At 46.4% G+C, this 23,927-nt stretch overlaps 1 protein-coding gene across 1 annotated transcript in view; it reads left to right on the top strand.

The window, feature by feature from the left end:
- The window catches only part of VPS53 (VPS53 subunit of GARP complex), a 693,920-nt gene that overhangs the window by 422,573 nt on the left and 247,420 nt on the right, over positions 1-23,927 (top strand). Inside the window, exon 13 of the mRNA XM_069226380.1 lies at positions 10,073-10,167. Coding sequence (XP_069082481.1) covers positions 10,073-10,167 — 95 coding nt within the window. The remainder of the gene's footprint in view (positions 1-10,072; positions 10,168-23,927) is intronic.

The raw sequence follows: 23,927 nt of genomic DNA on the forward strand, positions 1-23,927 counted from the left end.
AGATGTTTGTGTTGTTGATGAGGTCATTGGTGGGGTTTGGGTAGTGTAGTTGGAGAACACTGAGCCATTCTATTTCTGTAACTTTTGTCCAGTAGCAGCTTGGGGTTTTGCTAGACTCCTTGGAGGTAGTTGGTGGCCCTGTTATGTGGAAGTGGATGATGGGGTGGGCCATCCATGTGAGTGGAGTGATGTGACTAACTTTAACCTTGTCGCAGGAGGAGTAGAAGGGATTCCAGTGCGTCTCCGGGGATGTAGGTAGGGCCTTGTACTAGGTGGATGAGGCGGATGTTCTGTAGACTTTAAAGCAAGTCCATGGAGCTGGCATCAGTGGGGTTATCGAGAGGAGTTTGAAGTCTTGTGTGCCCATGGTGAGGTAGGTGAGGAGGTCCTTGGATCCAGTATGCAGGAGTGCCTGTGATAGTAGTTTAATGTCTGTTTGAAGTTTGAAGTGCATGTGTTCAATGAAAGTATCTTCTGGGTCAGTGTAAGAGGTACACTTGATGGTATCTTTGTAAATGATGGCGAGTCCTCCTCCTGGTTTATGGGGTCGATCTTGATACAGTATTTTGTATCCAGTAGGGATGGCTGCTTGGATGTCCGGCACCGATTTGGGGTCGAGTCAGGTATTGGTGAAGAAGACGAGGTCGAGTGTGTTGGAGTAAATGAGGTCCCAAATCTCGGGGGTAGTGCGTCCTGAGTGAGATTATGTTGAGGAGCATGCGTGTGAGTGAATGTTGTTGTGTGTGGTGGGTGTGTGGTGCTGTGCGAGTGCGTGTCTTGAGTTCAGACTCAGTGAGTGGTGCAGTGTGTGTGGGTGGTGGGGTCATGTGAAGTGGCAATGCGAACAGACAAAGGGGCCCACCATAGACTTAGGTGTGACTCTGCAGCAGCACTTGTGGTGACATCTAAGGTTAAGCAGATGGACCTCGTTGGGCGTATAGCTGAGGGAGGCGTTAGTACCAGAGTTCCCAGCGCTGAGTGAGGTCCAGAAGCGGATAGGCACAGGCGGGTATGCCTTTGGTGCGCTGATGGTGCGTCTGCATTTTCGCCGCCCTAAGGCCTCCATTAAGTCAGGCCTTGAAGATTGGGAGAGGCAGGAGGGATGTTGATGGTCACAGCAAAAGCAGAAATGTCTGGTGGGGAGAGCAGAAGCGGCAAGGTGGGAAAACACGATCAGCAGAGGAAGGTGCAGGCAAAAACTGACAGAAGAGACCAAGATGCACAATGGAGCAGTAAAAGGAACAAAATATGTAAAATGGGGCAGCTGAGAGAAATAAAGTATGCCAAAAGGAGCAGATAAACAGAGGGGAGGCAGATAGAACAGACTACACAAACAAAAAAAGAACATTTACCAAGTTTGTACTTATATAAGTTCAAATTAAAGTACGGAACTCTTAACATGTGGCATGTTTTATCAGGTCTCAACAGCACGCTATAGCCTTGGCTGCTGAGTCCTGAATCCTGGATCTGAAGTTAGCTTAAAACCTTTTGAGAAGCGCTGTCAATGATAGTACAGCAAAAAGTTAGGCAGGAAGGTAAGGCTGTTGCCAAGAAAAGCTTTAACTTAGCTCTCTGATAGACATAAAAACACTTTCTAGCCGAGAAGTTGACATCATCCTCTAGCATCTGATAGAGACTTCTAGCCGCAGATTCTTTAAATTTAAATTTCTCCCCAGGTGGCAGACTGCATCCGGGAGATTGTTTGTGAGTACTCCGGTGCGGCAGTAGGTGGCGTCAATCAGCTCAGCGCATCATCCGCTTCACCTATATAGGCCCCACCGCAGCATGCTAATGTCAGTTATTTCCTTTTCACACCAGCCAAGCGCAGATCCAGAAAGGGCTACCCCTCTCTCACTTTTTGACAGGATTGTTTTGTCTACTCTTTCTGAGGTTTTTCTACCTCCTAGTGTGTTGAGATGTCCTCAAGGAAAACAGGTTTTAAACTCTGAGGTGCATGTCACCTCACAATGTCAGTGATAAACCCACACTTCGAGCACGACCATGACCACAACTTTAAGTCATGCTCTGACTGCGGGGCCATGACGCCGAAGGCTTTGAGGGAGCAGTCCATGAAGCTGCTAGTGACCTGGTAAGCGACTCTGCGTCGCAGGACTCCTTGGAAGGTCCCAATCCAAGTCGAAAGGAAGGTGCCCAGATCGTTCCAAGAGTCCCAAGTCCTCTTCCACCCACTCAAAGTTGTCAGGACATTCAGTTAAGAGGCAAAAGAAGCACAAGAAGTTTAAGCGAGGGTGGACTTTTCCTTGTCTGTCGCCGATGCAATGAAAAAACATTGTTGTTCTGGGAACCAGAGTGATCCCCGTTCAAATTAAGGAATTTTATGAGGCCATATGCCTCATTTTGAGTAGGCCGAACCCTCCGGAGTGCCTTTGGGCCCCACAGAGATTGAGGGGACCCCATCTGGTCCTTCGCTGGCAGCTTCGGCCCTGGCTCCGATGGGCCTCCATGAATCCGATCATGGATCGGGACCGGTCATGCCACCGCCAGTCCTGACGCCGGTGCTCCTGGCAGCGCCGACTCCATTGTCATCCCAGAATCTGGCACGGAGCCAGAACAGCTTTGACCGACACCAATTCTGGCGCCGACAGAACCCTTGTGTCCTAGGTCAGCGCCTCAGCCTTATTCAGAAGGGCTAAGCCTCAGGAAAGAATAGGAGGGGACACTGGGCCCGTTAGAATACCAGTCAGAAGAGCAGGATATGGACTTGTGTGAGGAACTGGTTGATGCCAGCGGTCTGCACAAGTCCCCAGATACTGGCATGCTTTCTCCCCCTACCGTGGCTATGGAGGAGGAAACTATCTATGCTCTGGTGGTGAAGAGGGTGGCGGAGGTCTTGGACCTTGAGTTGCCCTTGGTGGCAATCAAGACCAACATCTTGATGGAGGTGCTGCAACTGGGGAGCTTCCTCCTCTGATCCCTTGCTCCCTTTTAATGAAGCCATCACCGACGTCCTTCTGGGAACCTTGTCCAAGCCCAGCAAAGGGGCTCCTGTGTATAGGTCGATTGCCCGCCGCCACTGCCCTACCCCAATGGACCAAAGTTTCCTCACCCAATACCCTACTCTGGCAAGCTTGGTGGTCCAAACTTCCACTTCCCAAAGCGCATTCCCTGCTGCAGCCCCAAACAAGGAATTAAGGAGGCTTGATAGCTTTGGTAAGAAGATGTTTTCTTCCAACAGCCTTGCATTGTGGTCAGTGAGCACTGCATGCTTATTGAGCCACTATTCCCATACTCTGAGGGACATGGTTGCACAAGCGTTCCCACAGGTCTAGAGAATGACCGGACCATTCTCTCTTAAGCAGTCAAGGGCAGTCAAGTTCACTACTCGTATTGGTTTGGACAAGAACAACTCGTTGGGCAGAGAGGTTTCTACGATGGTAGCACTCAGATGTCACGCCTGGTTGAGAACATCTGGCTTTTTGTGGGATGTCCAGGCTTCCCTCATGGACATGCCCTTTGATGGCAATCGTCTGTTCCGAGACAAGGTAGACTCAGTGCTGGAGGACTTTAAGGATGTGTGAGCTACAGCCAAGTCTTTGGGCCTCTCAGCTGCCCTGCATCATCCCGAGTCTGCCTTTTGCTCCTTTCTTAGATACGGAAGGGGCTTCCAACCACGCCAACCATATCCCATTCATTTGTACTTGCTCCACAAGAAAGTAATGGCTCGCTTGGCCAAAGGGGCCATTGAGACTGTGCCAGGGCCAGAAGTAGGCTGTGGTTGCTACTCCCGCTACTTCCTGGTCCTCAAAAGGTCGAGGGTTTTCGCCCTATCCTAGGACTCAGAACCCTCAACTTCTTTCTCAGAAAGGAGAAATTCAAGATGCTCACATTTGCTCAGGTCTTGTCTGCCCTGGATCCCGAAGACTGGGTGGTAGCGTTGGACTTGCATGATGCCTGTTTTCACATCTCCATCCTGCTTGCCCACAGACGCTACTTGTGGTTCATGGTAGGCCATGAGCACTTTAAGTTTACAGTGCTCCCCTTCTGCCTTACCAGCGCCCCTCGGGTGTTCATCAAGGTGATGACGGTGGTTGTAGCTCATCTGCGCAGATCAGGGGTGTCTTATCAGTATTCCCCATCTCGATGACTGGCTGCTGAATGCAGGTTCACCCCAGGTTGTCATCACCTTCAGGCTATGGTGGTCCTCCTGCATTCTTTGGGGTTCACTATAAACTTGCCGAAGTCACACCTGACTCCCTCTCAGACACTCCCTTTCATTGGAGCTGTTCTGGACGCAGTGCAGTTTCAGGCTTATCCTCTCAAGCGGCAAGTCCAGGATATTCAGGCTATGAAACTGATGTTTCAGGTTTTATCTTGGATTTCGGTGAGACTAACTCTGAGGCTGCTGGGCCTCATGGCCTCATGGCCTCCTGCATCCTGCTAGTGACACATGCCAGATGGCATAAGCAGGCTCAGCAGTGGGACCTAAAGTTCCAGTGGGTGCAGCATCAGGGTAATCTCTCTGACAAGGTCCAGATCCCAGAAGGAGCTGAAAAGGACTTGCAGTGGTGGCTAACGGCCCACAACTGGGTCAGAGGAAGATTCCTTTCCTGGTAGAGGGGAAGATCAGAAGACTCTGGTCTCCTGAGAAATCCAGACTCCACTTAAACATGCTGGAGCTCTGTGCTATGCGACTGGCATTGAAATCCTTCATCAAGGGAAGGCTAGTGCAGGTATTCACAGACAACACCACCACCATGTAGTATTGCAACAAACAAGGCGCAGTAGGTTTGTGGACCTTCTGTCAGGAGGCTCAGTGCCCATGGGCATGCCTGAAAGAGCAGCGCATATCCCTAGTGGTTCATCATCTGGCAGGTACCCTGAATGCCAGAGCAGACAAACTCATTGATACCTAGTGGATCACGAGTGGCGTCTCCTCCGGAGGTGCCTTAAGATCTCTTTGAGCAGTGGGGAGAGCCTTGATTAGATCTATTTGCCTCCGCAGAGAACGTGCAATGTCAGCAATTTTGCATGCTGGAGTTCCAAGGCGGCTCTCGCTCAAAGACGCTTTTCGTCTAGTGGAGCTCACACATCCTGTACGCCTTTCTGCCCATACCACTCCTGCCTAGAGTTTTCAAGAAGATTAGGAACGACCGGGCCCAAGTTATTCTGGTGGCTTCGGACTGGGCATGGAGAGTCTGGTATCCTGAGATTCTGAACATGAGTGTTGATTTTCTGGTCAGGCTGCCGCTTTGGGAAGCTCTTCTATTGCAGCAGCAGGGGACGGTCCTCAACCCGAACCTGTCATCTCTTCGCCTTCTAGCGTAGAGATTGAGTGGCAGCAGTTGACAGCTTTCAGGCTTCCCTCCGAAGTCTGCAATGTTATTCTGGGGGTCAAGCGACCCTCCACCAAAACAGTATACACCTGCTGGTGAAATAGATTTGTATCGACAAAAGTCTGTTGATCCTGTTTCTGCTTCCCTCTCTGATGTTATGCATTTTCTTTTAACCTTGCCCCAGCAGGGCTCTGCTTTGGGCACTCTAAAGGGTTATCGCTCTGCTATTTCTGCCTTCTTGCAGCTGCAGGACCAACCTTCTTTTCTAAGCCCCCTATTTTATATAATTTTCTGAAGGGACTTGTACTTATGTTCCCCCTTTCTCCTTTTATACTGTCTCAGTGGGACCTTAATTTGGTCCTCACCTTCTTGATGTGTGCTCCTTTTGAGCCTCTCCACAATTGTCCACTCTGGCTGCTCACCATCAAAACAGTCTTCCTCGTATCCAATACATATGCCTGTAGAGTGAGCAAGCTGCAGGCTTTATCATTCAAGCCTCCATTCTTGTCAGTTTACTCAGACAAACTAGTGCTTCTCACTAGGGCCTCTTTCCTGTCGAAAATGGTAACACCATTTCATGTGGGACAATCTGTCACCTTGCCCACCTTTTACACTCCTCCACATCCCTCTAAGGAAGAGGAGCGACTCCACCATCTGGAGCCTAAAAGAGCGTTGTCGTTCTACCTTGATCGAACAAGAGTGCTGGGTAGATGACGAACTCCTTGTTGGGTATGTTGGAGCAAAAAACGGTACAGCTCTGGATGGGTCATTCCCTGCATCCAATTCTGCTATGCACTGGCAAAAAAGCAGCCTGCTGCATTAACGCATGGAGTCCCAGTCCTGGATATCTGCCAGGCAGCAACGTGGGCTTCTGTGCACTCGTTTACTAAGCACTACCTTCTGGACAGTCAGATCCGTAGGGATGGACATTTTGCTTGCTTGGTCCTGCAAGCCTTCCTAGTTTAAATTTGTCTGCAGACCCAGAACTGGAATGGTATTGCTTGGATATCTATTCAGAGGTAAGGAATCTGAGTCAAGAAGTCTTTATCAGATTAACAAGTTACCTACCTTTGGTAATGCATTATGTGGTCGAGACAGTATCTTGCCATAGATTGCTTACCGGACCACCTCTTCTCCCGCACTGTGGACAGATTTCTAGAGTCAGAGATGTCCCCTTCAGGGTCCTAGTCTGTATACTTCGGTGTTGGTGCTCTTCATTACACTGTGGCTTGGAAAGTTGTGCAGAGTAACTGATGTCAGTGCATCGAGGTGGTGCCTATATAGGTGAAGCGGACCTCACTTCCATCCGGCATGGACGATGCAGATGTTGCCACATGGAGCTGGCAGACACTCAACACAACTCCGGATCCAGTCTGACGCCTGGAGAGAAATACAAAAGTAAGGAATCTGAAGCTATATATAGTCTCTACCAGATAATGCGTTACCAAAGACAGTTAACTTGTTCTTCAATAGCTATCAGAATTTATGCAAAGCATTTTTGCCTTACTTTACAGGCTCATTTTGGCCTTGCTAAAGTTCCATTGTCCATGAGGATATTCCAGTTTCCTCGACGTGGGGTGAACGTACAAATAGTAATTCAGTTTTGGTGGTGTTTAAAGGCATTCAACTTGACCTCACCCAACTATTAATATGCTCAACCAACTTTAATGAAGCAGTTAAATCAACTTATAATCCCCACCAGCAGGTTGTCTACTGTGTAGATGTGCAAGCTTACCCAAGTGTCATCAAGGTATCATGCAGTAGTTTCATATGTATATTAAATAGCACAGGAGAAAGCTGAGAACTCTTCTGAACATCATAATTTACTTCTGCAGGGAAAGGTTGGTTTCACAGTGGAGTAAGAAGGTAGGTACCTTATTCGGTACAGATCACACAATTGGAAGACAGAAGCTTCTGAAAGTTATGGATACCAACTGTCACTACCCCCTTACACGATCTGCTTTCTAAATTCTGTATCTATATCACAAGAATACCTAATACCCAACATGCAGCTGATGCAGAGTTGCCCTGTTTTAGAAACTGGAAGGTTGCAATATGACAAACCAGGACAAAATCTAGCTAAAGTGTCCCTTTGACCCTGGCTACCATGTGCCGAAGATCCAGCAAAAGACAATGATCAATGTCTGTCCAGCAAAACATAACACACAATGGCGTTCATAGAAGCTGGGAGGCCAAGAAGCCTCAACAGCGATAATGACTTCCCATCTGCTGTCTCCAGCAGACGTTCTTGCACATCAAACAAACCTTACTTTACTGCAAACCAGAAGAAACCCTGTTTGAAATTCTCTTAAGAAACTGTGTTTCAGGAAACGTGCCTAGCGACAACTCTCTGTAGAATCTTTGCTAGAAAAGGTGACCTGCAACTTGCTGGTATAATAGGATTCCACAGGGATTTCTGTTGACGCAGTACTGGCCTTCCCTGTTAATTCAGGAACTTTCTCCTCTACCAACTATTTGATATTCATGTCTAGTAAAGGTTATTTCATCGCATCTAATGATACTTGGATAAAGGCAAAGGTTGGTAACTCTGGAGATGAACAAAGAGCAGCATCAAGGGGGGAGTCAGACTTCAGCCTGCAGGAGCATGCCACGCTTTTCTCATACAATGCAGTTCCCTCTCAAATAGTCTCAACCTTCTCGGGAAATGAAGTTTTATGATTGGTCGAGCAATGTTTGCTGGGAGGGATTAGTGCTATTAATTAGTAGTTGGTTGTTACACTTTAGTGCTGTTCTCTGCCTTCATTGTCCGAGCATTAAAGTAGGTGGCGTTTGAAGACTATGCTACATCGGTATTGGTTACATAACTCACTAATCGTCTCTTTCTCTGCAACAATCCCAATTCCACTTCCTAGTAGCTTTTTGCAGTATAATTAGTAAGAAATAAATGCACGATTAGTCCATGCAACAAAATCGGTTCTAGGAAATAAGAAGCACATCTGCGTGGCTGTGTACCTTTGCATCTCTTGTCCACCCTAAAATTTCTTATTTACATTTTGTCTTCTTCCTTCATCAATTACGGTGGGGTTACAAGTGGGCCATAAATTGGCCTGTTACTTCCCTTCTCCCGAGTTACGGGTACCTGGACATCAGTGACTCTGGGGATTGGAAATAATTACTATTACATGTTTTTGGGGAAAAATGGTAACTGGTATCTCCGTACCGATTCCCTCGTTTAGCCCCCTAGATTTCTTCTAGAGATTTTGGGTGCAAGCAGTCGTCTGAATGTGAGCACCTCATTTTCAAGTCCTGAGGTCTATGTTACTCATGTTACCTGCCCTATCATGATTACCTGGGCACTCAAATGAGGCCCGTAGAATCCAAAACGTTGGGTGGTGGCTTTAGGGATATGGGTGGGGGTGGCTAAAATGGCAATTATCTAGATTATTATACTGTCTCTGCTGTACCCCAGGCATTAAAACCACCTCCTAGTGGGTCTACTCGATGTGCTAGTGTTGAGTCTGTACATGTAGCAGAATTGATCCCAGACCGTGATGTTAAAGAGCGCTTCACCTGCAGTTTAACCACGTCCTGTCAGTACAGCCTGCCGTGTGCTGTCTTGTCAGGCGGAGAGTGCAGTATTGAGTGCCTGGGCTGCCGCATTCCTGGGGTAATGAAGCAGTTCCGTTACTGAGACTCAGCACCACTATCTAAGCAACACAGCACTTACTAGTGATGCCGGCATCTGTTTGCCTCTCTACTAGCACCACTGAGGTGTAGGACTTCCCAGCCACCGGACCATTTGTTCTATGACTCTTCAATAGACAGCAGGACCTTTGAATCACTTGTTTCTCCCATCCCTGGGCCTGTCAATGCTCACGTGAACTCACACCTTTGAGACTCTTGCTTCATACCTCCGACATGTTCAGTGCCAGTTTTTCAGCCGTTAGGCCTTTCTTCTGCAGTATACAGCAGCATGACAAGCTTGGGGTGTAATGAAAGGCCCTATGCCTTTCACAGTGCATGTCCAGAGATTCGTCACTGTTAATGTTGTATTACCAAGTTGAATGCATGGGCTCAGCGCTGAGATTCAGGTGCTTCCCGACAGAGTTATTGCCATTTGTTTTGGACGGGCTTCCCTGTTAATGTATTTTTTTTTTTAAAGAATGCTTTAATTGTAAACATAAGAGCTTATTTAGTGCTTGGCAGGCTATTCTCCATTCGGCAAGGTCAGCTGAACTCTGCTGCCCTAGTGAACTACAGCCTGTGAGATTTCCTCCAGGCAGGCCCAGTTTCAGTTCTCTGTGCCTTCCGCAGAGCCACTGTCCTCTGCAGGAGCCATGTTCAATGCAGCTGCACTACAAAGTTTTTGTTTTTGAAAAACAAACTGCGTAAGCAGGGATTTGCTATTGAAACACAAAAGCAAATGGCCTCAGTACGCAGGGAGTTTTGTACCAGCCGATCGTTGTCATTACTTAATTTTCCTGCTCGAAACAGCCAAGCTGTCCGTGGTGGTCCCTAGCAGAAAAAAATAAGTCTGACCTCTGTCGAAATTAGCAGACCATCTGAGGTACTTCAGCCAAGAGCCCTGTGTCAGTTGGGCTGGTGGGTAAAGGTTTCACAATGAAGAACATGGCAGGTACCCCTACTCCAAAGAGAGGCTATTTCACCATGTTTTTGGGGGAGATCTCTGTCTGCCAAACTCTAAATAAGCCCCGGGGACAAAAAGAACATGAAGGAAAGGGATCCCGAGTTAATATATCATGGCATTAGCATCAGATTGTTTGCACACATCACAGAATATTGCTTCATTCTTACAGCCAAAGAAGCCGAAAGCCCCCGAGAACCCGTTCCACGGTATCCTCTCCAAGTGCTTCGAGCCTCATCTTTACGTGTATATCGAGTCACAGGACAAGTGAGTAAAGGGTTGTTTTTTCTTGCTCTTTGATCCGCGATCCCCACAGTTGCTGCGTATGGCTAGAGTACTCCTGCGGAACCTGTTGTGACCACACTATATGCAACAGCAAGATCACTGATCTGTCTTAAACGTTTGCCACACCATCACTCAGCTTGCAAACATCCAGTTTTCATGAAGCAGATCATACTGTGAGTTGGATAGTTCTAAACACGTAGGTGTCAGACATATAAGAAGACGGCACAAGGACATAAATGATCTGCCCGGGGTCAAGCAACTTCATCTGTTCAAGAGGCTGGAACTAAACGTGGGTGCCATGGCTCCATAACCGCCTACTTAGCCACATATCTACAGCTCCTTTATATAGCTCCAAGCAAGAGGCATTTTGTGCTTCATAGTGCCATCCTGAGGAGTGTTTTGGGGCAGTGTGGGTAATCTGATAAAGAATTTTAAATTGAAACCCCTTTAGCTCATTAATGTCATACTTCCACTCACAATAGGTAACGGATGCCTTTGCGGTACATCGGCCCATGCCCATTGCAATGAACAAAGCTGACCGCATGGATGCGAGTTCATAATCCATACTGCTCAGGTTTGAAATTACAGGTTCAAGTTGCTCCTTCTGGCTGGAATAGTGAAGGTTTGTGAAGACTACAGTTGAGGGGAAGCTCAAGCCTTTGCAAAAATACATCTGAACTTGGGTGGGGGGGGGGCTTATTCTAGAGATGTCAACATTTGTATTTATAATGTAATTGGATGCAGGATGGACCCAGTAGCTACATCTTTTGATCCTCGCAGAGAGCGCATCTGATTAGCCAATTGGGTGCACACCCTGTATATCCAACTCGGGGCTGTTGCACATTCTCCGTTTGGTTACATTAACTTTCTGTGCTGAACTAGATATCTGAGATTTAATTGCAGTGTTTCCCGTTTGATAAAATGATTGGCTGTCAGTCCCAGAAAAGTTCTGTTTGTTGAATATATTGGTAGTTTTTTCATCCAACAAACAAAGCACAAAACTTACCAGACTCTCCGGTGTTTATGATGGAAGATAAGTTCTTCATAGGCTGGATAGGTAATACCTTCTGCTGTATCTGTGGAAGTGTCATTGCTCCAACTAAAAGTTTTACATTTAGTAGAGTATAATGCGGCACGATACGAAAAATGCTCTTTTGACATCAAGCAGTATGTGAGCCGGAGCCTTTAGAGGAAAACACCGTTTTGTGCTCCATGGAGGAATGCGTAAGTCGCAGGAAAATAGAGTAAGGCCATCTCTCGGGGTAGGCACAAGAATGTCCCTGTGTCTAAACGCAACATTTATTTTGTCTGTGGAGCTCATGGACTATAGAACATTTAATGGTACTCCAGGACCATACGTATTGCCTTCGGACTGGTCTGAGACACGGAGGGTCACTGCCTCTGGGAAAGCATGCAGAACAGTGTGAATTGCACACGCTCTGAAAAACCAATTGTTCATTTTGAAGTTAGCAATTAGTGTATATTTGTCCCCTTCTGGAGTTGGTGTATCTGAGTATAAAACTAAACGCAGCCAAGGGTTGAAACTGTACAAAAAGTGGGTAACTGGGCAGTGTGAGAGGGGCAAGGCATACATACCTCTAAAGCCTACTCTCATAAAGGGCTAATGAAGTAATCTGTACTTGCTGGCGATGGACGCACTCTAGAACCTCATTGCTGTCCTTAGGGGTACAATTTATTTTTGAGATGAGCAACGCAGACCACTATATAAACCTCACATGTCCCTAAGGCCCAAAGGAGAGGGTATGTCTTCTTGGGGCGGGAGGGTGGGTACTTGGTCTGAGTAGGATAAAAACTATGAAATGCTGTGATCATTGACAAATTACCTAATTTCCCCTGCATCTCAAAGCATTATTATTTGTACCTAGTAATATGTGGAATGTAAAACACCAACTATGCAGGTTGCTGTGTAGTATTGTGCCAACTACATAGTCTCTGGGTCCACGTTATGCCCTGGGAACCAGGGCATAACGTGGACCCAGAGACAATATAGTTGGCACAATACTACACAATTAATAATGCTTTGAGATGCAGGGGAAATTAGGTAATTTGTCAATGATCACAGTATTTCATAGTTTTAGTTTTTATCCTACTCAAACAAGATCAACCTTGACTGTACCTTTTACTCCCAACACCCCCCCACCAACCAACCAACCAAACACTATACTGTTGTGCGTACATAATACCATTCTTGATGTGTTTCTGCATGCTCTGTAAAGCACTTCTCAGTCTTGTGAGGTAAGTCTGTGTTACACCTGATGCCTAAGATTACCTAAAATGCAGTAAAAAATATATTTGTTTGTCATCTGGTTGTGCAGTTCTTCCGGATGCAACAGCGATTCACTATCATGGCATCTTGTACAGTAGTCATCTTCATTAGAAGATTTCCAAGTACGCACAGGATCCCTGAACACTTTTTCACCGGGGAGAAATGAATTTATTGAAACATAGAAAAGCAGAAAAGCAGTGTCCATGCTACGTGACTTTCCCCTCTATGTTTTAATATGTTTTGTAAGAAAATGTGCGCAAAGTATTTTAAACCTATTAAGATATCACAGTGCACCTAAAACATATGGGACTGCATTACTTTGCCAATATTTTACATTTCGTTTATTTTAAAAGAGAAAAATAAACTAAATCTCTTCCCATAGACATAGCTTCTCAAGACAAAAAGACTGCTCTGTTACTGTAAGGCAGGCAGGAGCGCCGCTATCTCAACCTCCATGACAGTGACAATCAATCAATCAATCAATCAATCAAGTAATTTCTTAAATCGCACTACTCACCCGGTAGGGTCTCAAGGCGCTGGGGGTGAGGGGGAATAGTCGCTCCCTCAGTTCTTTTCTGTTCAGCAGTGACGATCCACGAACTTTGGCTCTTGCCTTTTCACTTGTATTTTTGTATAGACACAATTCGGTAGATTCGGTGTGCTTCACTCAGTGTTTGTAGCAACTGTCTTCTTTATGAAGTAATTTTTTACTCATGGCATTTTTTTCCTGGTAGATTTCTTCTCCACCCTTTCCACTCTCTCAAGGTGTTTTCTATCAGAATCGTCCCCTCCGTTTTCCTGGATGATTGAAACAAGATGAGAGGGATATGTGCAAAGGTGACATGACTCTGTTGACGACAGGTTGACGAAGAATTAAGAGTGACATTATACCGGGGCACTAAATAATTTAGGGCCAGATGTAGCAAGGGTTTAGCGAGTCGCAAACGGCGAAAATCACAGTTTGCGAGTCGCTAAAGCCACTTTGCTATGTAGAAATGCAATGCTATGCATTTTCATTTGCGACTGTGGTTACAGTCGCAAATGAAAGCGCAGTTACCATCCACTTGAAGTGGATGGTAACCCAGGCGCAAACGGGAAGGGGTCCCCGTGGGACCCCTTCCCCTTTGTGTCTGGAAAAAAAAATAATAATTCAGAGCAGGCAGTGGTCCAAGGGACCACTACCTGCCCTGAAAAATTCCGAAACTAAAGGTTTCGTTTTTTTTTTTTCAAAGTGCAGCTCGTTTTCCTTTAAGGAAAACGGGCTACACTTTAAAAAAAACAAAAGACTGCTTTATTTAAAAGCAGTCACGGACATGGTGGTCTGCTGTCTCCAGCAGGCCACCATCCCCGTGAGTGTCCTGAATCGCTATGGGGTCGCAAATTGCGACCCCCCTCATTAATATTAATGAGGTGGGTCTTTGCGACCCCATAGCGACTCGCAGAAGGTGTCTGAGACACCTTTCTGCATTCCAAATTGCGAGTTGCAATTTGCGAGTCGCTGGGAATCGCAAATTGCAACTCGCAATTTGGAATCTTGCTACATCTGGCCCTTAGTCCTGAAGAAAGCCCGGGATCATTTGGCGTATTGCTCAGGGCTGAAATAGGTCAACATTTAAGTAGAGCTTAGGACCATTATCTCCACAGACACCCCTCCTTTCACCTTCTTTTAATCATACCAGGAACACCAATAATAAAGAGATGATACCCAGGTGTTCCGAGTTATTTTTAACAGACCCCAGCAGGATATCGTCAAGAGTGCTAACTGAGATATGATTTAGCCCATCATGGTTTCTAGGCACCAGGATGAGATCCATTGATGAAGAATGACACCAGTAGGGTGTTTGGGGATCTAACAAACAAACAAGACCAGATTGTGGAAATCTAATCTCTCCCTCCCCCTTTTTAGGATACTTTGTTGTGTTATCTGCATTTTTTTTTCCAAAGTCACTGCTTCTACAATGGAGTTGATGCTGAGAATGCCTTGACATTAGGAGTTATCAGGGTCGAAGACCTCTAGTTGTTGACACCGCTCACTGTTATCTGTTCTTCACTGATAAGATACTCGGTGTGACGTTCACTACATGCTCTCTCTTCATTGCGATCGGTTACTCTCTGTGCTAATACAAGGTACTAGTGAAAGAAAGCAATTTTTATTTATTTTAGTTAAAGTTTTTGTAGCATAATCAGTGTTTTACAGGTGCTTCAGAACTCTTTAAGGAGCTAAACGGTAGGATAAAGGGATAGCAATTGGTGAACAGGTGTTGTCAGCCACCAACTGCTGTGATTAGTTGTTGGCTCGAGAATTAGCAGTGATCACCCACTGAACATTTTGCAGTTTATCAGTCATGCAGCCTACAAGTTGTTGGAGGCTAGCCTTGAGTGTCCGGAAGTGGCACATAGCTCAAAGGTTTCCTTTGGCTTCAGAGAAAGAAGAAATTATTATTACAGTGATGTTTGTGCACTCAATGACCTTGTTGAGTTTTGTGCAGTCTTAAAACCTGAGGTCTAATTCAAGAGCTACCTCCTTGGTTACAGCACACCTCTCTTCCTCAGCACCACCACCATTTAAAGAAATGTTTCTCTGTTATGAGCATTGTTCTTGGTGACATAGCAGCCAATTAAATATCTTCTAAAAAATAGTACTCCCTCGTTACTGCTAAACCTTCAGTCTTAACGATATGTGGAACTGTGACCATTATAAATTCATAATTCCTGGCTCAAGCAGTCGTTATTTTCAGCCTCTCAGGTGGCTAAATTATTTATTTATTTTTTACATGAAAGCATTTTACTGTCCAATATCCACTCTTGTTACTTTAAGTGACTAAAGGTACTGGATCCAGAAGATTTTTCATGAACAGTACCCCTGTGCACCGTTGGGTGGCTTCTATCTGCTCCACGTGCGTCTGCGTCCTCTGTGTCACCGCACCAGAAATAATGTCGGGGGCACCTATGTAGGCTCCACCCAGGCATGCAGACATCAATTCTTTTCTTTCCACGCCAGCCAGTGCTGAAGTCGTGTTCTGACTGCTCCACCATGCACCCAAAGGCCTTGAGGGAGCCATCCCTCAAGCTGTGGCAGCTCGGTGTGCAACGCAGCGACGTTCAAGGTACCAGTTGCGATAAAGTTCCCAGGAGCTGTAGCGGACTCAGAGATCTTTGTCGCACTCCAAGTCATTGGGCCATTTGGATAAGTCCCATTATAAGAAGTCGTCATTGAGGTCCTTGACTTCTCTGCGTCCGTCGTCTGATGAGATGAGACGCGGGGAAGTCAGTGTTCGACGCCTGACCCCAAGATAGAGCTTGCTCTCCATGTTTCCGGGAGCATTGTCATCCTCCCCTGTCTAACTTAGAGTTCTATGAGGCCATGTGCCTTATTTTTGGGGTGGACCGATTCCTCTGGTGTGCCTTCGGTCCCTGAGGAGTCGGCAGGGGCTCCTTCTGGTTCCATACTGGTGGCGTCAGCCTCGGCTCCAGTTGGGCCCTGAGGATCCTTTCATGGATCCGGACCAGTGCCGGTCATGCCATCTCGACCTTTCCTGACGCCAGTCCTGATGCCGACATTCCCGGCGCCACCAGTGCCCACTGGTGGTACTGCACCCCTTCTAGTCACTGACTGAGACACAGAACTGGTGGGCCGTAGAGTGACGCCATTCCTGGCACAGTCTGGAGCCATGTCTTCCAAGTCGGAGCATGATCCCTATTCCTGTGGGCTAGGATTTGGGGAAGAATGGGAGGGGGCACAGTACCCTGAAAAATACCATCCCTATTAAGATCTCAATATCGGGTGGTGTGAGGAATTGAGTGAAGCCTACAGACTGGATGCTTTTCCAGATACTAGTATGCTTTATCCCCCTATTGTGGCTATAGAGGACATAGCTTCTTTTGCAGTGGTGGCATGGAGGGCAGCTGAGGTCTTTGACCTTCAGTTGCCTTCAGCGGCAGTCAAAACTAACGTCTTGACAGCGGTATTGCACCCGTGAGTCTCCCTCCCAGAACTGCTTCTCCCGTTTAATGAAGGCCTCACTGCCATCGTTCTGGGGACCTGATACAAAACCAGCACAGGGCCTCCTGTGAATAGGACGATAGGGCGTCACCACAGTCCCTCATCAGGAGACCCAAACTTCTTCTATCAGCCTCCTATCCCAGAGAGCTTGTTGGTCCAGGCCTCTACTTCCCACTTAAATCCTGGCACCTCTTACCACACCCTTGGAAAGGGGATCCAAGAGACTGGACACTTTGGGGCACAAGATGTTTTTTTTCTGCCAACCCGGCATTGTGGCCTGTGAACACCACATTCCTTTTGGGCTGCTATCCCCACACTCTGTGGGACACGGTTGTGCTGGTGCCCCTATCTGTCCTGAAGGAGGCCTGGGCCGTGCACACTCAGGCTGTTGTGGATGAGAGAGTTGCAGTAAAATTCACCATTCGTTGTGGACTTGACACAACCGACTCACTTAGCAGAGCAGTTTCTTCGACTGTAGCCTTGAGGCGCCACGCATGATTGAGGATGGCTGCTTTTCAGGGGATGTCCAATCATCCCTGATGGACATGCCCTTTGATGGCTTATGTCTCTTCGGAGATAAGGCGGATTCAGCGCTGGACCACTTTAAGCACAGTCGGGCTACGACCAGGTCTTAGGCCTTTCTATGGCCCCATGACACCCACAATCCGTCTCTCATGGCTAATGAAGGGGCTTCCAGCTACACCAGTACCCTCCCAACCACTGTGCTGCGTATGCTCCAAAGCCTCTGCATGGCCTATGGCACGTACCCACAGACCTCATGGGTCAGGAAGCCAGTGGTCGAGTCAGTCCACCATCTCCCTGGCAGCTGCTGCCTCCAAACTCTCCTAGTCTGTCCACATACCATCATGGGCATTGAGTTGGCGGCAGGAGGCAGGATTCGCCATCACCTGTCCTACTGGCAGTCCAGAACATCGGACAGGTGGGTCTTGCAGATCGTCCAAAGGGGCTATCCCCTCCCTTTCATGACTACTCCTTCCACCATGCCACCATCTAATGACAGGCTGATGGACGATCATCTTTCCCTTCTCCGCTAGGGAAGTCCTGGCTCTCTTGGCCAAGGGAGCCATAAGTGAGGGTGCTGGCGCCAAAAGTAGGTTGTGGTTGCTGTTCCTGCTACTTTTTGATCCCAAAAATACACAGGCCTTCATCCAATCCTCAACCTATGGCCCCTCATCTACTTCCTCAAGAAGAAGTTCAAAATGCTCATGTTAGCCCAGATCCTGTCTGCCCTTGATCCAGGAGACTGGATGGTAATGTTGGACTTGCAGGACGTGTATTTCTGTATTCCCATTATTCCTCTTCACAGGTGCTAACTGCGGCTCACGGCAGGCCACAAGCATTTTCAGTTTGCTGTGCTCCCTTTTGGCCTCACCAGTGCCCCTCGGGTGTTCCCAAGATGATGGCAGTGATTGCCGCTCATCTGCAGAGATCAGGGGTATCAGTCTTCCCCTATCTCGATGACTGGGTGTTGAAGGATGGCTCGCCCTAGGCTGTCTTCTCCACCTTCCAGACTATGTAAAATCTCCTGCATTTGTTGGGGTTCACTGTAAACGTGCCAAAGTCACACCTGACTCCCTCTCAGATGCTCCCTTTCATCAGAACTGTTCTGGGCACTATGCACTTTCAGGCTTATCCTCCCAAATGGCGAGTCAGAGGTATTCAGGCTAAGAGGCCATTGTTTCATCCTCCATCCTGGATTTTCTTTTGGTGAGACAGACTGAGGCTGTTGGGACTCATGGCCTCCTGCATTCTGCTGTTAACACATACACAATGGCATATGCAGGCTCTGCAATGAGACCTGAAGCTCCATTGGGTGCAGCTTCGGAATCTCTCCAACATGGTCCAGACCTCGGAGGGAACTACGAAAGACCTGCAGTGGTGGCTAACAAACCACGATTGGGTCAGCACTAGACCCCTCTCCCTTCTCCAACCAGATTTCACATTAGTGATAGATGTGCCACTTTTGGGGTAGGGAGGCCATCTGGGAGAGGTGGAGATCAGAAGACTCTGGTCTCCAGCAGAATCCTGACTCCACATCAAGTTGCTGGAGCTCAGAGCGATCAGACTGCCATTGAAAGTCTTTCTACCCTTCATAAAGGGAGACTTGTGCAGGTGTTCACAGACAGCACCACTGTCATGTGGTACTGCAACAAACAAGATGGGTGGGGTCATGAACCCTTTGTCAAGGGTCTCTGGACAAGGTTGGAACATCAAGGCATATCCCTGGTGGTTCAACACCTGACAGGCTCTCTGACCACTAGCGTGGACAAACTCAGCTGAAGATGCCTAGCTGTCTCTTTAAGCAGTGGGGAGTGTCTTGGTTAGATCTGTTTGCTGCCACCGAGAATGCGCAATGTTCAGTTCTGCGCACTGGAATATCTAAGGTGGCTCCCACTCTGAGACGCTTTTCTTCTCAAATGGAGCTTAAGCCTCCTGTATGCCTTTCTACCCATAACACTCCTGCACACAGTTCTCAGGAAGATTAAGAACGACGAGGCCAAAATTATTTTAGGCAATCTGTGTTTGTGTGCCAGGTCCTGCAGGTTTAAACCCATTTTCATTTGGGCTTTAGCAAGCTTCACTACCTCCTGTATTTTGCAAATGTTTCTTTTATTTGGGTCCACCAAGTAACAATTACAGCTTACAGAAACTTCCTTCTCACTCTTTTATCTTCACTATTACCTTTGCTAAATAATATGTAGATGTGTAAAGAAAGTATGTCCTCTAATGAGAAAACGTTCTCCACCCTCGGAATTGAACGTAGTACTTGAACTTCACCCTATTACCTAAAGAGTGCTTTCTGTGTGACTGCGCCTCTGGTGACAGAGGGAAAGGCTCATAAGTAAGGTGCAAGTCTTTATTCAACAAACAAGCTACTCTGCTGGTGATATGGCCCTTCGGATTAGTCCACCAGTTCTCCTCACTAAGTAGAAAGTGGTCTTGCTAGTCAAGGAAGTCAGAGGCCAGGTTCTCTCTCTCTCTCCTTCTTGTCTTCTGCCTCTTCTGTTTGCATCCTAATCCGCTGAAAGAAGAGAACAACCAACACTCTGTGGTTCGAAGATAATTTTCTTTTTACCTTTCTTTTCTACTTCTGCTTATTGGTGCACTGTCCCTCCTCCACTTCTTTTTCATTATTGGTTCTTTTGAATTTGCCATTATAAATTGGAAATCTGCTCTCTTTCTATTTGGAAAATACTGAAAACCTAAATACCTTTGCTTCTTTGTGGTTTCTGAGGATCTCTAATGAGAACTCCAGGGTAAAGGTCTGCTTTCTCTGTGCTGCCATGCTGCTACATACCCAGGCTTAGGGAAATCCATCCACCTTGAGCTCTATTCTTCCACGAGTCCCAACCAGGTATGTGTCAGGAGGGCTTCCCAGAGCCCACAGGTAGGTTTTGGGTGTTTGCTAGGGTTCCTGGTTACCTTGAATGGGCAAGGCTGATATGGCCAGCTGTGAAGGAGAAAGGCTGGACAATGTATCGAGGGTGGAGTCAGGCCTTGCACCTTGATTAGGGGCCCTCATGTCCGGTAGGGTTGAAACCATGAGTGTTGCACGGAGGGCTGGGTTTGACACATCCAGTTGGGCTGGAACTGTCAGGCTGAGCAACATGCTTGCTTTCCGTGACACAGGCCAGGGTCAGAGTCAATATCCTTCTTCTTGCTGACCTCACTTTCCAAGGAGCTGTGGTATCAGCTAGGAAAATGACTGAAATGCAGTTTTTTTGTCCTCACGGGCCACAAAGGATAGTTGTAGTGCTCCACTTGAGATGGTTTTAATTTTCAAGTGTATCAGTTTAACCCTATTCAATCCTGTCTTAATTCTTTCTCTCCACACCTGCAAGGGAGAATGGCAGCGGATTGCCTTAACTGGGCATAGGTTGGTCTTAGGTAGAACAGTTGTGTATTTTAGTGATAAAACAGTTTGCTTTTTTTCTTACTTTTTCCTTTTTACCTCAGGGTTCTGTTGATAAAATGCTATCATCATCAATAAGCTGCTGGGAGGGAACAATCCCATTGAGTATATGAGAATGTATTTTATTATGTTTGTCATTATTACTTCTGATATTTCGAGACGGGGGAGTCTGAAGCCCCCTCTAAGTCCACCAGCTCCCAAAATTTGTGGTTTTCTTGGACTGAAACCTTTGCCCTACCTGAGAGACACATGTCTCTGCTGTAGGTGCCTTCTGAACTAGATGACTATAATTAGAAACTGCCACTGACAAATTAACTCAGGTCTGTGGAAAAGGTGTGTGTGTGTGACAAAATGCTCCTATTTGCATTGTCACACCCATTATTTGCTGATTTAGTTTTACAGGTTATTAGGCTGCACACTAGGGCACTGCTGTCCAGTGCTCATTGTATGTACTCTGACTTCTAAAACGTAGAAATTGATTAATCCCTGATTGGCATATTTAACTTTTCTATATGCTACAGTATATAGTGTGGAAATTACACCCATGGCAGGGAAAGTTAATGGCAGCTGAAGACTACATCACCTGTTGCGCCATCCATCAGTTCTATCAGTTCTATGAGGAAAACATAACTTCAGTCCCACTAGTGTAGCCTGACTGTTGCAGTACAAATCTCCAGCCTGACCTGTCAAAATAACCTTTTTGACATGGGAAAGCATTCATTTTAAATAGTAATAGGACATCCCATGAATGCCTTGTAGCCCACAAGGCATGGTGCATAGTATTTTAAAAATGGGACATGTTAAAAGGTAGTTTCACCATGCCCCTGCAATGACAAGATCCCAAAAACTATTTTCACAGTGGAAGACCCTGACTGACCTACAAAGAAAACTAGAGTAAACAATAAAATATGAATCCTGTTGTCAGGTTTGAGACTAGCTTCAAAACTAATTCTAACATTCTTTTTAGTATTTACTAAAATCTCAGATCAGGGGTGAAGTTGGACTTTTTATGAAGTAAAAGTAACCTTTTCCCTGCATGAAGGTCCTGAATGCTAATTTACATTAGCTGTCCAGAAGCTGTCAAGCAAGTGTTTGACCTTAATGAGATATGAAAACTGATATCAAAACAGGTACAATGGCATGGGTGTCTGGAGATGTTTCCTTTGGCAGAGCGACCAGTTGCAGTTGGCCCAGGAATCGAACAATAAAGGAGATCTCCCTATCACAAATAAATGTCAGAGGACACCTGAACAGGAACCGCATTGCCCAGTGGGACGAACTCAAACCCATAACTGGCTTTAAGTGACCATAGAGGAGGGGACTGCTCATTACCCTGACCACGCCTCTAGGTTGACATAGAGAATCTGCACACGGGTAGAAGGATTTCCCCATCTTGGATTTTGAAAATAAGGTGCACTTTGGGATTGTTTGCTGAAGAGCAAGTAGGAACTACTGCAAAAGTGGGTAGGACTGTCCATGATAACCTTTACCCCACTGATTAGAAAAGAGCCAAGAGTCACCCCGACCCAATAGCTGGTGCCAGGCAGTACCCCAACGCACCGTCCTCAAAACACATTTTGGACCTACAGAAGAAGAAGACTGCACCTATTTGAGACCCGTGAGTAGACCTTAATGTCTGGGCTGACTCCCACTTCTACTCAGGACAAAGAAGTGGACTCCAGGAGGCAGCTGGCTGACCACCTCTTGTCGTGGGTTAATTTTTACACCTTGTTTGGGCACACATATCTGAGCTTAGCTTAGGGCTGCAGCCTGTGCCCTTTTACCTAGATATACGTTCTATTTTCATTTATTCATTTTAGCGCAGCCTGATTTTTAGCTGGATGTTTTATTTTCTAATCTGCTGTAACTCTGTGATTCTTCAAAAGCGTTAGTTATTTTTGTGCGCAACCTTTCACCATGTAACTCTGCCCAAGGGTGACAAGAACAGTACATGATAATCCATCTAGTATTGTTGCCACAGGAGTACATAATCAGTCCGACACTTAGGCACATGCCCACGTGAGGCCTATTTCTGAGAAAATAAACATGTTTCTTATAAAAACATTGTACATGCCAGGAGAAAGGAGGGAGATAATTCTAGCCAGGATACCCATCCAAGGTGTATGCCATTTCACTGCTGACCTCAGCCTGGTCTCTGCAACCACCATGGAGATGGCAGGCAGACCGCTGTTTCAGGTAATGGGGGTGGGTGCTCCTTCCATGGACTAAGTACGGGCAGATTGGGCTTTCACCGCTATGCTCTCTCTAGGAGTTGGGGGTTATGTAGGATTCCTATGCACATGTTAATTCCAGTATGCTTGGGTTATTTATTTTTTCTTCTCACTGATCACAACAAATCCTAATTTTGTTATGTCTCATTGCCCAAATAATTGCAGCTCACATATTGTATCATAGATTGCAGTCTTTTCAATAAATGTATTGGAACCATCCTGCATCTTTTATGTGGCCTATGTATGTGTATGAGACCTATGCTAATGAAAGAAAGTGGTGAGATTTGTTGACCACGACTTCCCTGAGAGGTCACAGAGTGCCATGTGTCAAACTGCCACAAATCACCTTTACCTTCTAGGTTTGAGTGAGGTGCTGCTAGCTAGCTGAAAGGGTTGGGCCAACAGCTGCCAAGATGGCGTGGGATTTACTCAGTCACCGACAAGTAGTGGTGCTGCCACCCCAGATCCAGCAGTCTTGTTCCAATAACGAGAGTCCTATGACACTGTATGGCTATAGGGACACAACAAGGTGCAAAAGGTCTTTTCCCCACAGGTGACCAGCTGATGGTAGCAATTAAACATGGGCTGAAACCTGCCTTTGGCTTCTTCCTGACACTATGAGAGTGTCTCAGTGCCTTTTCCTGCGGTGTTAGAAGTGCACTCCTGAGGTCCCTTGCCACCAGACGAAAGTTCACCTCGCCTCCAGAGCTCCAAAGGGACCTCTGAAAAAGTATCTGATTGGCATATCTACACTGTCAGGTTCCAGCTTTGTAGTGACCTGAGTGTACTGTTTAGACAGTATGCTTGGATACAAACAACTGGATTGTTTGGGGGGGGCGTCCACGCATTAAGCATCAACATGTTCTTTCAGTGACCTAAGAGAGGTGGTGGTGGTGGTTGTGGTGATAACGAAACCTGGAAAGGGTGCATTAGGATGCCAGAAATATTGGCTCTTCTTAATGATAATTGGTGACAAATCTTTGAACAAAATGTTAGCAGAAAGACATAGTAGGGTGAGACATCTGCACATGGGAATGAATCCCTTTAATACTGAAATGTATAAAACAATGAACATACAAAGTTTATTTCTCATCCTGCAAGAGATTCAAAAATGGAGCTGGCTTACTCCATAACATGTCTAGATGCACACTAAGCATCTGACACAGTAGACTGGAGAGTCCTATACTATACACTCCCTAGATATGGGCTAAGCAAGGAATACATAAAAGTTGTTGTTTCCCAAGCATTGATAGCTTCTCGCTTGGATACCTGCAATGCAATATACAT

Source organism: Pleurodeles waltl, chromosome 3_1, assembly GCF_031143425.1.
Source record: "Pleurodeles waltl isolate 20211129_DDA chromosome 3_1, aPleWal1.hap1.20221129, whole genome shotgun sequence".
Classification (NCBI taxonomy): domain Eukaryota; kingdom Metazoa; phylum Chordata; class Amphibia; order Caudata; family Salamandridae; genus Pleurodeles; species Pleurodeles waltl.